Source organism: Morchella sextelata, assembly GCF_020137385.1.
Source record: "Morchella sextelata strain SCLS chromosome Unknown scls_15, whole genome shotgun sequence".
NCBI lineage: Eukaryota > Fungi > Ascomycota > Pezizomycetes > Pezizales > Morchellaceae > Morchella > Morchella sextelata.
In genome coordinates, this window is record NW_025408630.1 from 410,748 (window position 1) to 425,515 (window position 14,768).

General features: G+C 49.0%; 4 protein-coding genes across 4 annotated transcripts; 1 reads left to right on the plus strand and 3 right to left on the minus strand.

The window, feature by feature from the left end:
• Window positions 1-1,928: 1,928 nt before the first annotated feature.
• H6S33_003428 (uncharacterized protein) lies at window positions 1,929-3,072 on the plus strand (the record flags this gene model as incomplete). The annotated part of the gene is made up of 4 exons (XM_044834769.1): window positions 1,929-2,151; window positions 2,220-2,280; window positions 2,347-2,439; window positions 2,508-3,072. 4 exons carry the CDS (start codon window positions 1,929-1,931, stop codon window positions 3,070-3,072), a joined length of 942 nt encoding a protein of 313 aa, XP_044691789.1.
• Window positions 3,073-5,082: 2,010 nt separating this feature from the next.
• Window positions 5,083-8,158, minus strand: H6S33_003429 (uncharacterized protein; the record flags this gene model as incomplete). Its single annotated transcript, XM_044834770.1, has 4 exons — window positions 5,083-5,302; window positions 5,360-6,610; window positions 6,699-7,282; window positions 7,490-8,158. 4 exons carry the CDS (start codon window positions 8,156-8,158, stop codon window positions 5,083-5,085), a joined length of 2,724 nt encoding a protein of 907 aa, XP_044691790.1.
• Window positions 8,159-11,487: 3,329 nt separating this feature from the next.
• Window positions 11,488-13,178, minus strand: H6S33_003430 (uncharacterized protein; the record flags this gene model as incomplete). Its single annotated transcript, XM_044834771.1, has 4 exons — window positions 11,488-11,626; window positions 11,689-12,274; window positions 12,324-12,985; window positions 13,126-13,178. The coding sequence occupies 4 exons, from the start codon at window positions 13,176-13,178 to the stop codon at window positions 11,488-11,490; spliced, it is 1,440 nt and encodes a 479-aa protein (XP_044691791.1).
• A 221-nt stretch (window positions 13,179-13,399) lies between these two features.
• On the minus strand, window positions 13,400-14,449 carry H6S33_003431 (uncharacterized protein; the record flags this gene model as incomplete). Its single annotated transcript, XM_044834772.1, has 5 exons — window positions 13,400-13,600; window positions 13,649-13,759; window positions 13,908-13,957; window positions 14,157-14,170; window positions 14,406-14,449. 5 exons carry the CDS (start codon window positions 14,447-14,449, stop codon window positions 13,400-13,402), a joined length of 420 nt encoding a protein of 139 aa, XP_044691792.1.
• Window positions 14,450-14,768: the final 319 nt, after the last annotated feature.

A 14,768-nucleotide genomic window follows, 5' to 3' on the forward strand; every position in this document is an offset into this window, starting at 1 on the left:
ATCAGATAACCTGGGGTCAACGGCTATCGATTCGTCTATCAATGCTGCCACCCTATAATAGAGGAATTAAATTTGTATGGGAGATCTGTTATTTGATAAGAGAGATAACGAGATCTGTTAATAAAGCCACACCAGATTTGCTTTTTCTTGGGCCGGGGTGGCAGCATTTAACTGACAGACGAAGGGATAGACGATGTCCCTGGCCACTCGGACACCCCCTCACTCGGACAATTAACGTTGATCTTCTCTTTCTACGTTAATTATCCGAGTGAGGGGGGTATGGATAACAACAATTTGGGTGCCAATTAGCGATTCGTCAGAGGTCTTAATAACCTCCTGCGGTCCAAACGGTCATATGTACCCGCGAGTGACTTCTTGGCCGTACTGTTTTTTGACTGGTGAATGGATACATTACCTATTGTACATACGGTATAACTAGATGTACTATGTATTCTTTTTTTGGCTGGTTAAAAACCTTACGTAGTAACAGGACGTCGAAATTACAGGAAATAAGAGTACATATCGATACAAAAGAACTCATGGTATAATAATGGACATCTCTTCTTTGACCGGTGAGTTCAACCCCGTATTATAAACCTCATTACTCAAAAAAAAAAAAAAAAAAAAAGAAAGAAAAAAAAAAAAGAAAATCAACAAAAAAAGAATCGGTGCTATGCTTCTATTAATATTATTCAAATAGGTCACGCGTCATGGCTGCCATTTCGGTTCCTGTACCAATAGCTGGTATCCTACCTCAACCGTGGAACTTTATACCAAAAGCAATGGCTACCGGATATATTTAACATCTTCACAGATATTTCCTACTGCACTAAGTTTCCTCTGTCTACTCTGGATATAATCGTATACTACCAATGGAAGACAGGGCATCAAGTGCGCTGTATGTATCTGAATATTACAATTAGTGTTAATTGGGACAAATTAAAACATATATGAGCTTGGCACTACGAGCAAATAAAAGTGGTATATACATGTCTATACTACATGTATGTAAATCTGTCTCCTATGAAGAGTAAGCCCATGGGCTTATGTAAAGAAAAGTGTAGGCGGCGGAAGGCCGAGGGAAATGATAACTACGTACATGTAGTAGAGTGGTTGAACGTTCTGTGCAACATGTATCAAAACAAGTTGAGCACTTGTTGAAGTTCCAAGATCTCATCTGATTGGCGTTCGTCGATTAAGGGCGCGTATGTACTTGCGGTGAAATTAAGTATTGTCTCTCGCGATAGCAACCATCGACTTCACCATACGCATTTCCTTAATAGGCCCACCAACCACTGCCGTATCTATGATAATTAAAGCAGGAGATTATTACTTTTGAGCATAAAAATGACTATGACTTTAATACACCTGGTTTTAGCTATTGGTTGTGGTTTTATAGGGTCTCAAGTTTGGTGGTGTTGAATGGTAATTAACGTTGCCAGCGCAATTGAGACAATACTTAATTTCACCGCAAGTACCAGCTAATGTATATATACGTATTATTACACCTACGTATGGGGGTTTTCTCCAGTGTTTAGAAAGAGATACCGAAGCTCTGAGGAAGGACATATATGCATAAAGGGGGTTAAATAAATTAGCCACCTTTGCCCTCTTTGCAATATGCTGGCCTATCATCTAGAGTTTGGTGGGGCGCGCGCTTGTTGCGACATCGTGAGGAGCCACAGCAAGCAAATAGAGTTTCAGGTTGCGAAAAAGAAATGAATTGTGCATCCGTGCCACTGTATCGCGCCGGATGGCTGAAAATGGAAGGCCTAGGGCTGAGTAAAACCACAAGCAGCATTCCTTAGGGCAAACTGATCTTAATTACGGCCGGTCACCATTGCTCATACCTCTTTCCCCAGATCTCTTCTTATCGTGGTAGATCAGAGCAAATATCAGCAAGAAGAAAACCGATCATCATTACGACAATGATCAGCTGCGGAAAACTGGGGGTGTTGGTGGTTGTAGTAGGACTTGCCCTTCTCCAACATGTCTGTGCTGCCAATGTTTGGATGGGGATGCCAATCCAAGGCCGTTCTGGACTTTTCGAGAGACAAGTGATTGATTGCGGTGTGGGGTTGACCGCGTGTGGAGGCGACGGATGTATTCCAACGGGCAGATGCTGTAACCCTGATGGTGGTGGCGGTGGATGTAAGTTCTTCCTGTAAGGTGAAGTCCAAGGCCGGGAGTTATTGACTGACTTGAGTTGTTGCATTCAGGGAGCTGTCGCACAAACGCACTATGCTACACTGTCTCAGGAACAGTTGACTGTTATGCAACGTAGGTATTATGAAAATTTTGATGTTTATCGGAGATGGGAAGCCAAGTAGCTAACCTTTATGATAGTACCGGTACGAACACTGTGGCACCAACAACAGCTAGGGACTGTTATGACTACACTGCTACTGGCTGTGACGAGGGGATTGGATGCTTCCACTGGTAAGTAAATTCTCAAACCAGCTCTGTTTCGCCATTCATACAGTGCGTTAATATACTCCCGACCACAGCCTGAGCACTGCCTCTCCCTTCTGCGCTACTAGAAGCGTTACAGGTTCAAACGACATTTGGATAGTATGCAATGCCGTCGGCGGAAGAGACCCGGTCCCTGGCAGCGCTACCACCACTAGAACCTCTCCCACCAGTACTGGTCTCGCCCTGGCGACGGCCACCGATACCCGCCCTAGCACCACTCCTGGCTCTCCCTCCACTTCTACCATCACTCCTGGACCCTCCATATCAACTACCTCAACTCCCGTTCCGGCTGCTGGGGGAGGAACTACGATTTCTACTGGCGCCATCGCCGGCATCGCGATCGCTGGTTTCGTCGCACTCTCTGTAATTGGGGTGCTTGTATTCTTACTCTATAGGAAAGGGAAGAACACTCAGCAGGCGCAGGCGCAGGCGCAACCGCAGCCTCTGATGAATGATGTTGACCGTAATGATATGGCAAAGAACGAGCCTATGGTAGAGTTGAGCGCCGAATCAATGGATCCGCGGATGGAGCTGCAGGAGTTGGACGCTCATGCAATTAAAGGCCGCACTCCGACCTCCGCGCCGAGCGAGTTGGTCTGATTAGTAGAGCTCAATGTGTTTGTGTTATGGGTTTTATTTGTTTTACTACATACCTAGCTCAGGGAAATAACGATGGAGTCAAGAGCGGTTTGGTTTTGTAGATAATTTCGAAGTTAATTTGACTATACTCTCTTATGGGTTCCCATTGTTTATACCTTTTCTTTCTGCGATCGCGATGGATTGTCATAAAGAGGTATTATTATGGTTAGCGGTCATCACATGTCACTCGGCTGTATTGATAGCCTTTAAATGATGTAAATGGAAATGACACACACACACACATCTCGGCCCGTTCCGAGGGTTTGAGGAAAGGCAGAATTAACATACTTTATATAACTAGCGGAGAGGATAGGCGCTTTTACCTGCTTTATTACAAGGGTTAGGGTTTCTCTTATCTTAGCATAGGAATTGAGGGTGCACTAGTTAGTGTACAATATGCCGGAACTCAATACACCGGATCCCTTGCTGTCCCGTACGAGATCCTCTGAGAATATTATTTTTCCTACTGCAAAATCAATTTGCTATCCCGGATTTTTTGCTATCCCGTACGAAATCCTTAGAATCTTGGCAATCCGGCATATCGAGTTGCGACTGTAAAGTAGCTAGTCGGCCTGCACACCGCTCGCAGGAGTATGTAGTTTTCCAGTGAGCTATAATCGCAATGGAAAGGGGGAGAGTACTGAATTTTAACCGGTATCGGAGCTGGAGATCCCCATTAGGTATTCTGAGTCAACATACCACTAGTTTACCCAGCTCGGTATCAAGCCACTGCTGATCTCAGCACTGCAGCGGTCAGCTCTCGGCATTTAAGCCGAGAGAGGAAAATATAGACTCGCAGAACATTCCGAGGGCTTTTGACGTGGCTGGAGTAGGTACGGGGAGAGGTATTTGCGGCCACAGAGGGGCGTGGATCATTGGGTATCACTCGCTATATGGCTAGCTGCGTGAGAGTTTTTTTTTTTTATTTAATTCATTAATTCTATGCAGGCTTTGCGTGAGGGTTCGTAGAGGTAGATAAATACGGGTCGATCGAGTATGGGGGACTGGCATCAGGGGTTTCTTTCTCCGCTGAGTAGCGTGCGGCTGGCTGGGAAATGATCGGCTTATATCCCTCTAGCTGCAGTAGAAAACCGGTGCCTGTCGATAGTGTACTAGGAATGATGGGGTCGAGGCTGGCCTCTGCCACTCTCCCTGGAACCTAAAGCGGTTATTTCGGCCATCCAGCCGGTCTCACACGAGATAGGCTGCTGAGATACCATTTCAGTGCTCCCTACGGCGGCGGCGGCGGTGTTGAGTGGGGTGGTTGTGCATGTGGTGCTTCTTGGTTGTGCTGATTTCTCTGTAGCTGGTTGTCGGCGGTGGGATTGGGTGAGAGTGTGAGAGCGTGAGTAAGTATGAGAGTGAGGGTGAATGTAGTTGTAGATGCGCATATATATGGGAGGGCGTGAGGGTGAAGGTACAGGTACAGGTGCGATGCCGTGAGATCCAGAGTGTAGGTGCGAGGGTATTAATAAGGGCACGAGACTAGCTAGCATATTTACTCCAACCCTCCAACAAGGCACTTAGACACAACCTATCACTCGGACCTTGCGGGACAGATCTTTTTTATTATTATTTTTATTTTGTTTAATTGTGGGATAGATTATCGATTAGGTGTTAAAACACGTTGCAGAGGTTACGTGGCTACAAACAGTTAGGGATAGGTGTTAGTTTTGTGGCCTACAAGTCAATCTTCTGCAACAGAGAAGTTCAACCATCATCCCTCCATCCTCCTCCTATCTGAGCAAGAGCAAGAGCAAGAGCAAGAGACAGAGAAACACCAAGTGAAAGCGGTCAGAGACACAGAATATCTACATCCTCACTCACACACACACACACATGCCCAAGACCAAACATCAAAGATCACAATCCAAAAATCCAAAAGTAAATTCCACAAGATCCTATATAAACCATATCAAATATACAAAAAGCCCCCCGTTTTTCCATTTCATCTCCATTCCCTTCCCTACACTACAAAAGATACCTCACACTAACCTCACCACCGTCCAAGCCCTTACACACAACCTCCACAACCTCACCGGGCACGATATCCACTAAGTTATCTTCAAACACCACGCCCTCCTTCGTCGTCTCCAGTGCCACGCCCTTGACTGGGACTTCAGCGCTGATCTTGACAATGTCGCCACAGACCTCTGTCTTCAGGTGTTTGGGCGTTTGGAGCTTAACGTATCTATTTTTCACCCAACGTAAGTATCTTCGGTTTGTTTGTTAGAGAGAGGGGGGTTACTTTAATGGTTCCGCAAAGCTAATACGCCGTGCCAGCACTTCTCCATCTTTCACCAGATACACCCCCACCACGACATCCCGCTCGCCCTCCGCCTTACCGTTCCATCCCGGGAGGCGCATATCCGCAACCTCCACCGACCGGTTCTCCTCAAGCGTAAACTCCTTAACAACCTTGTCATACACCTTCTCACCAGAGACCACATCCCAACTCCTCACTACGAGCTGCACGTCCTCGATGGCCTCAGTCTTAAACGACCCCGCCCACACCTGCACCCGCTCCTCAACATCAATGTCTACTCGCGTCCATGGGTCCCGCGGCGTCTCAACACGCACACGCTTTATACCCGCAACCACAGCGGCGAGCTCTCGCTTGATGGTGAAGTAGGCGTGTTTGGGGCGGAGGTAGTAGTCGACGATTGCCCACGACGTCACGGGCCAGCAGTCGTTAATCTGCCACACCAGTGCGCCCGCAGTGTACTCGCGGCCAGGGCCCTTCCAGTCGCGCCGCCACAGGCGGTACGCCGTCGACAGACACTCGGACTGCATCAGCTGCGTGGCATACACGTATTGCTCGAGCGGTGAGAAGGTATAGCGGAAGTTCTCGACGAGGTACAGCGCGAGGCGGCGCTCGTGGCCGTCGGCCTTATTGTGGAAGTCGATGGTGGAGCTCTGTGGGTATCGCTCGCCGGAGCCTTCGGGGAGGTAGGCGTCGATCGTGCGGATGTCAGGGAAGGCCTCCATGCCGAATTCGGAGACGAAGCGGCCGCCGAGCTTGTCGAAGTTTTGGTATTTCTCCTGTGAGCCGTGCCAGACGTTCCATTGATGGATGTCGCCGACGGTCTGGTCACGGCTGTCGACGCCGCCCCAGGGCGAGCCTGGGTGGTAGGTGACGCCGGCGCCGTGCTCGGCGACGACGTCGGGGAGGAGCTTCTCGTACAGGTACCTGGCCGGGAAGCCGGACTTGAGCCAGTTGTCGGGGTTCATGTCCTTGGGGTCGTAGCCAAGGTGGTCGGGCTCGATCGATTCGGCATACTGGTAGTCCTCGTTATTGCCGGCCCAGAGCACGATGCAGGCGTGGGTGTGGAGGCGGTGCACGTTGTATGTGGCCTCCTTCTTGATCGACTCCCGGAACGACTCCATGTGAGCTGGGTAGTTTCCGCACCCAAAGGCAAAGTCTTGCCACACGAGAATACCAAGCTCGTCACAGGTATCGTAGAACGCATCTTGCTCATAGATACCGCCAGCCCAGACACTGAATATCATTCGTCAATTCATTAGCCGAGTGATCACCCATGAAGCCGACCGCCCGGGTGAGTGCGGTCATGTGGGACTTGACTTACCGGGCCATGACCTGGTTCCCGTCCTTCAGCAGCTGCAGCCACTCTCTATATCGCTCGTCGCCAATGCGCGGGATGAAGTTGTCTGCGGGGATCCAGTTGCTCCCCCCGCAGAAGATGGACACGCCATTGATCTCAAAGAAGAATGATGTCCCTGGCTGGTCCTTGAGTTCTCGCTCAACGACCTTGACGGTCCTGACACCGATTGTCTTTGTGACGCTATCAATCTCCACGCCGTTCTCGTCCTTGAGGGTCGCCGTGAACTTGTACAGGGGCTGCGCGCCATACCCATGCGGATACCACAGCTCCGGCTTCTCCAGCGTCAGCGCAGACACGGTATCGTCGCCCTCGGACTGGGCCGAGGACTCGAGGACAGTGGCACCAGACGCGGAGGTGATCTTGTAGTGGATCGATGTCGACTCGGCATTGTAACCCTCGAGCGATGTCTTTGCCGTGATATTCGCCGAGCTGAGCGACGATGAGACCACTGTGGTGATGCGCAGGCTGGAGATGCGCGTGGTGTAGGTCTCGAGTGTGACAGGGCGCCAGGGCCCACAAGTCAGGAGCGTTGGACCCCAATCCCAACCCTGTGTAACGGCAGAACCGCAACTGTCAGTCCCACATCAGGCAATGATTGGCAAACCACAAAAAAAAAGTGCTGACGATCATGCCCCGACAAGAGCTCGCTGATCCTTAACCAACAACAACAGATTTAGGAAAGGGAAAAAGAAATAATTCCAAATGATTAGAATTAAAAAAAAAAAATGATGAGAAAAGAAAAAAAAGGGACATACATAATGATACTGCGCCTTCCTCACTGCCAACCTACTTGGATCCCCGTTCCAGCATCCCCAATGATGCTCCTTCTCCGCATCCTGCACCTTCTTCCCCTCCAAAAACGCACTCTTAAACAAAATCTCCAGACAGTTCTCCCCGTCCTTCAGTGCCCCGCCCACATCCACGCGGTACTCAATAAACATATTATCCGTGCGCAGCACCTCCGCCCCATTCACCGTCACAACCGCATAAGTGTCAAGTCCCTCAAATACCAGTACCTTGCGCTCGCCCTTCTGCGGCTTCTGCGCGCGGAACGTGGTGCGGTAGATCCAGTCCTTCTCGCCAACCCACTGACAGTCCAGCTCCTGCTTCGCAAAGAATGGATCGGCGATCAGGCCATGGTGGAGCAGGTCCAGGTGCACGTTTGTGGGGAACTGTGCGACGGGGAGGAAGCGGTCTTTGTCGGCCTGCTTGAACTCCCAGTTTGCGCTGAGGGCTGTGACGGATTTTGGGATGGCGGCCATTGGCGGCGGCGGTGGTGGAGGTCGTGTGAGTGGGGTGAGAGGTGAGGGGAGGGAGGAGACGTGAAGCTGGATGTGGAGACTGGTGGTTGGTGTGAAGCTTGGTGGGTCGTGGGTTTGGTTCTGGCGATTGTGTGGTTTGTGTCTGGAGGTGGGAGTCGTCATGAGGGAGGTATGGCGGGTGGTTATATGGTACTTGAGAGCTCTCTCTCTCTCTCTCTCTCTGGATCTCTTGTTTTCGCTCTAGCTCTCGCTCTCTCTCGGATGCTCTATTACAGCGCGGGTACACAAACTCACGGCACACGACTTGTTTACCCAGGACAAGACTCCAATTGCTTAGCTGTGTATACCCTGTGTTGCCTGATCTTCTTTAATAAAAAAAAGGTGATGTGATGTGCCGTGATGAGAAGTGGAAGGGATTGATGGAGGGGGGGTGGGTGGGCAGTAGTGGGCAGTGGGCGGTAAGGGGAGAATAGCAAGGCTGGGCTCGGCGGGTATGGGAAAGATGTGAACAAGCTGTTTGTAAATATCCCAGCCAGACCTGGAGCTAACCCACTCACTACAACAGCTAGCTAGCAGTTTTTCTCTCGGCGGGGGGCGGGCGTGGGGGGGGGGAATGATTGAAACGGGGGTGGTGGAGAGCAGCAAGCAGCCCGTCAATAATAATCCCGGCACTAGCAGTTTTGCAAAGGGCCCGCCAGCCAGCCAGCAAGCATACTTCCTCACTCTAGCAACTGGCATTCCTGTCGCCTGAACGGCTATGCATGTAGGCAGTACGTACGTACGTAGAGAGTTATGTACCATGTACGTACCTACTTTGGCTCGACAGCTGCTTCCTCTCCTTCCAAAGCAAGGTCGGTCGACGTTCACCGCCCCTGGGTGAGATCCGTATACATATACATATGCATGAGCTTCTGGTTGAGTATAAAATGTCTTGTTTTTTCTCCCCCTCCCCCCCCCCCCGGTTCCCCCCTCTCTCTCACCGGCATCGGTGTAAAAAAAAAGAAGCAGAGTACAGCAAGCAAGCATAGCTCCATCCATCCATCCATCCATCCCTTCGTGCATGGAAACAAAGAAAGAAAGGAAAAAGAAACCTCCGGGCGAGAGGAAGGGACGGGTAATAACAGCAGAGTGTCTCGAAAGTAGACGTTTCAAGCAATGTAGTGCTAACTGGCTTGCTTCGATTCTTGCTTGCTCTGGTGCTGGCGGTGGTGCTGGTGCTGGTGCTGGTGCTGGTGGCCATGGTGTCTGCCACAACTACCGTACCGGGTGAACAGTGTACACAGACAGCTAGCTGGTTTACTTAGCTGGCGGTGTGCGGTGTGCGGTGAAGGCTGCTAGCTAGCTAGCAGGCCTGTGCTGCCTGGATGAATCGAATCGAAGTAGGTAACAGGTAGCTAGGGGGCGGGATACGGGGACTCAATTCAATTCAGATCAACTCAATTCAATTCAATTCGGCATCAGTGTCTTGTTGTAGGCATGGTACCGGTATGTGTGTGTGTATCTAGCAGGTTAACAAGTAGTCTGTTGTTATTTCGGCATCGGAGCAACGAGGGGGGGTGGGGTGGTGGTGTTCGGAAGCGGCCGAATCACAGGCTGGGGAAGCCTCACGTGTGTTTTGTCTGACAACGTCTCGGGATTCGGCTCTGGCCCCGATATGTACAAATAGACGGGCCGCCGCCGAGCGAGAGCACAACTCCGAAGAAGCACACAGTACCTAATCCATCTGCTACCTACATGTGCCTCCTCTGCCCTGTCCCTGTGCTCCAAACTACACGGTTCTACACCTACACTGAGCACACATCCATCTGCGCGTCGCTGAATCCGCTTCCCCTCACCTTGGCAGACTAGACAGACGCCAACAATTGAGGCTCAAAGGGAACGTTAACCACCATCTCATCCGACGACCCCTGCATAATCCGGTAGCACGGCGCGGCGCCCCGCAGTTAGCTTAGCTAGCTAAGTGATTTCTCATGATCCAGATGGATGGGATCAGCAACAGCGCAGTTCACGATGATGTGGAGTGCTCTAGCTAGCTACTAACTAAGCCCTACTTGTATGTGTCTGTACCTATCACAACAACCGCCCAGTACTGAGCTAGTAACTAAGGCTGAATTACCTTACCAAAGGAAAAGGCAAAAAAAGAAAAAAGAAAAAAGCCTTTTTCGTAATCGTCCCTGACTGTACATACGTCTGCAAATTGATATCCTCTCCCTAGAGTACATATTGCCCTTCTTTTTTTCCGATTGGCCACCCCAGCTAGATGGTGATTTCTCATGACGCGCATATCATCATCTCATCAAATCATTAAATCATCCCTCTACCCTTAGGTTGTAGCACCCCACTAGTTGATTAGAGTAGGCTCTACCGGTCATGTGGAACGCGTATGTGCGATTTCTTTTCTTTTTCTACTGGCCGCCTTCTTTTTTACCCTTTCGCTTGCCCTTTTCCTTTCTTTTTCTGGTTTGGGGGGGGGGGGATTTTCAATTTTTCATAGGGTGGAGAGACGTCGTCACATATGTGTGCTACTATAGATAACTACATGTAATTATCTAACTGATGTTCTGGATAATGGGATGGAGATGTAGTGAGTTTTTTTGGGACCCGCTATGTAATGCAGGCACGGGACGGAAGAATGCTGGTTGTAAATATAAACACGGAAACAAAATAGAGTAGAGACGAGTAGAGAAGAGAGGGGAAACATCTAAACCGGGATGATCCAGGACGTCTAGAGTACTTAGTAGATGGCGTTTTGGCTGTATACTAGTATTACCACCGGCTACGGGTGTTCTCTGGTGTTGGACTTTCCGTGAGGGAATGGTATGTGTGATCCTGATCCTGATTGTCAATATTGGAGATTGAATCTGTGGTTAACCGGGAGTGGATCGATTGGCCAATTAGTGATGATGATATATATTTGATGTTCCGTTGAGCTAGGTAGCTAACTAGTATCAAAGTGTATTTAGACAGTACTTACATAATGTAGTCGAAAGAACCTTGATGTGTAGTTCAAATCTGAATACTGTAAACTGGCGGTGCGTGTTCCAATGGCTGTAGCAAGATCAGGCCATTGGATGAGAATGAGAGAAGAGACGGTGACGATATTAACAGGACTACTAGAGTTTCTAGCTTTATACGACATAATTGAGGACAGGTTTTCACGCGCGCCACCTATTCCTCGCCATAAGTCCACAGTTGCAATTGTAGTATACGTAACTGATAGTTTTTGTAACAATAGTCACGTATCCTGTACGACAATACTCGTTCTAAGAATGTAGTCATTGAAATAAGAATGTAGTCATTGAAATAAGAGTGCTTAACTTGTAAATTTGCTACCATCACAAGTCTGCGCTAGAATTGCAAGCAGAAGAAAATATGGCACAGATTTTATTTGTTCTTCAATCAATCATGTATATTTTGTTTGACTAGCTAGCTAAAGTACGGCGTAAATCTTACAAGAGAAACAGAAAGAGGAGCGACAATTTTCCACCGCTCTAATCCTTCTTGATCAATTGCTTAAACACCTCCCCAATCACCTTGAAACTCTTCTTGGGGTACCTCTTCTGCCCGCCCTCGTAGTCCACAACCGTGACTCCAAACCTCGTCTCATAACCCTCCGCCCATTCAAAGTTACTATAGAAAAAACCATTAGCTTTGTAACATATAGTTGATCAGGGTATAGGAGGAAAACATACTCAAGTAGCGACCAGGCTAGATAACCTCTCACATCTACGCCACTCTCCGCCCTCGCTCTTGCCATTGCTGTGATATATCCTCTAAAGTACTCGGCCCTAAAGTCATCATTGACCATCTTTTCCAATGGGAGGTCGTTCTCGCCCTTCAAGCTTGTTCCGTTCTCCGTAACATATATCGTCGGTCCTCCATAGCGCTTGCTCAGCCATATGAGTAGTTTCCTGAAACCCTCTGGGTGGGGCCTCAACCACACACTCTGTGTCTCCGGGCCGATACAGTCGCCAGCCTTGTTATAGAAGTGGCACTCTAGGTTTCCTAGGTGGTCATCTTCCGCTGCGGGTGTGTCTACGTGCTTAATGTAGTTGGCGGTGTAGTGGTTCATTCCGTAAAAGTCGTTGGAGCCCTTTACGAGCGCAACTTCCTCGGGGGTGAACTCGGGAAGTCGGTCACCGAGCTGCTTCCGCATGCTGTCGGGATACTTACCGAAGTAGATCGGATCGGCGAACCAAGAGATTGCGAACTCAAGCTTGCGCTCAGCCGCTTCGACATCGGCGGGATCGGCAGGGTCCCATGGCTCGGTCCAGTCGCCTATCGCACTGTCAGTGGACTCAAGGCGATAGAAAGAGAGATAACGAACCATTAAGAGTGACACCGATAATTCCCTTATCTTTAGGCTTGAAGTCTTCGCGATAGGCCTTCACTGCCGCACCGTGCGCCAGCAGCAAGCTGTGGGCGACAATCAAATGCTCTCTTGACGAATCGCCAACATCGCTCTTAGTCCTGTCACTGCATCTTCCTGGAGCAAACAATCCCGTGTTGTAACCCAACACACTTGAGCACCATGGCTCATTGAGTGTGATCCAATGCTTCACTTTCGGCAGGCGCTCAAACATGAGCCTTGCGTATCTCTCAAAATCCTTTGCAAACTCCACCTTATCTAGCATGCCCAGATAGCGGTCATGCAGCGCCTGTGGGAGATCCCAATGGAACAGTGTCACGAAGGGGGTGATGCCCGCTTCAAGCAGCTTGTCTACATAGTTCTTATAGAATGCAATACCCGCTTCGTTGACTGGATCATCGCGGCCCCCAAGAGGAATCACACGCGACCAGGAGATAGAGAAACGGTAGGCATTGGCGCCAGAGGATTTGAGTAGTGCAACATCTTCGTCGGTGCGATGGTAGGCGTCGCAAGCGACATCGCCGGTGCCGCCGTCGGCTGTCTTTCCAGGGATGTGTGAGAAGGTATCCCATATAGAGGGGCCACGGCCATCTTCTTTGGCAGCTCCCTCAATTTGGTAACTGATTTACGGTATTAGACGCGTTTCAAAGAAACGAAACAAATCAAACGTGCTCGAGTGAGTAGTTATGAGGGTAAACATCGGAGGTAGAGTTACTGAATGAAACAGAACTCTACCATGGGGGAATGTATCATATCATACCTTGCAGTAGCAAATCCCCAGAAGAAGTCCTTCGGGAGTGAAAGGTCGGTCATGATGTCTGTCTAAACCAAAGTATTGAGGATACAAGAATATTGAAACAGCGTGGATATATGGGAGATATCGATGAGGGCTACAGGATAGTTCTATAGCTATGAGAAGCGGGTGTGAGAACACTTAAGTAGCAAACTAGCTCTTGGAGCTTAAAGCCAAAGATACACGGAAAGCACTCAGTGAATATCGTACGTAGAGCATAGCTTCTATTATTGTCTAAGCTTTAGTGCGTATACGGAATGACGGTGATCCCGCCTGTTGGCTGGCTCTTCACGAGAAGAGGCAGTACGCGGTCTATCGGTGCTCTGCTGCCATGGGTAAATAAGGTGGGGAAATGTGATATATCCCAAGCCAATTTTTGGTTTGCTTCTTTGTTTCCATTCTTTCCCAGTTTGGTGGGAGACTCTACCCGTTTTGGTCGTTGCTGTAGAGTATCAGACGAATGCTTGTCTGCTAGTTATGCAATGCATACCTTCTTAGCCCAGGGAAAGGCCGTCGGGGAATTCGGTACGTAGACAGACCCCAGGATTCCACAAACACCCAAAGGGTGAAATGGTAAATACTGTGCTCTAGATCTGCTTGTCTAGAGGGAGTTAAGGCCGACAGTCCCCGTGGTAGTTCTTGGGTTAATATCGAAAATTGTTCCTGCTTCTATTAGAATCCCTTTTCCCTGTTTTTTTTCTCTTCAGTCCAAAAGTGCCTCAGTGCGATTCGGCATTGTAGGCCCGGACTATCGTGTGAGGGGCAATGCGGGGCGATAGATAAAATGTTATCAAACTTTCTATCAACCCCCGAGCTAGTGATCAGCTTGACTTCCCATTATATTCATATTCAAGTTTAATCCCATTAAAGCTCGTCTTTCTGCCTATCTTCCTTTAGAATTGGAAGACTCGCCAAAAAGGATCTCCCGGCCATTAATAAGGATATATATTTCAATCGCGCCATTCCCAATATTCCGATCGCTCGCGTGCGGCACGTACGTGGTAAGAGGGCTCTTAATCAACGGATCCACGGGCCGTCCTGGTTATTTAGTGTCTCCCCTCAATAGGTGACATCGGGAGGTCGGCGTTAGCTTTTCTGCTTGAGGGAGCATCTGAATAATAAGGTTTTATCCTTGGATATAATTGAAAGCAAGGCTGCGTAGGCTGGCGGGCCCTCATCACGACCGGGGGTGACCGATTTTAAACTTCTATTCTTCGAAAGTATGATTTACGATGTAAGGTGCGAACAGTAGCTCAGGATCTCGGGCATTCCGAGCCTTTGGAAGCGCCATTTCAATACTGCCAAGCTTAAGCTTTATCCATTGAGCCTCAAGTGTTCTATCGAGTTAGCAATATCCAGTACAAATAGTTAAAATAAGCTTACAGGCCTCATTTTGTGAGCTTATTTGCACAATACAAGCATTCATGGAAAATTCAGACCCTTTGAGGATCTGACATTGCAATTGGCCGGTGATTAGGGTCCACTAAAGGCTTGTAGTTGCGCCGCACAACTACATATCTTGAGAACTTGATAAAGGTATCAAATCATTGATCGAATAACAAACGCATGAGGCCAAATAGAGCTCTCATGACAGCACTAAGTTTCGTCAT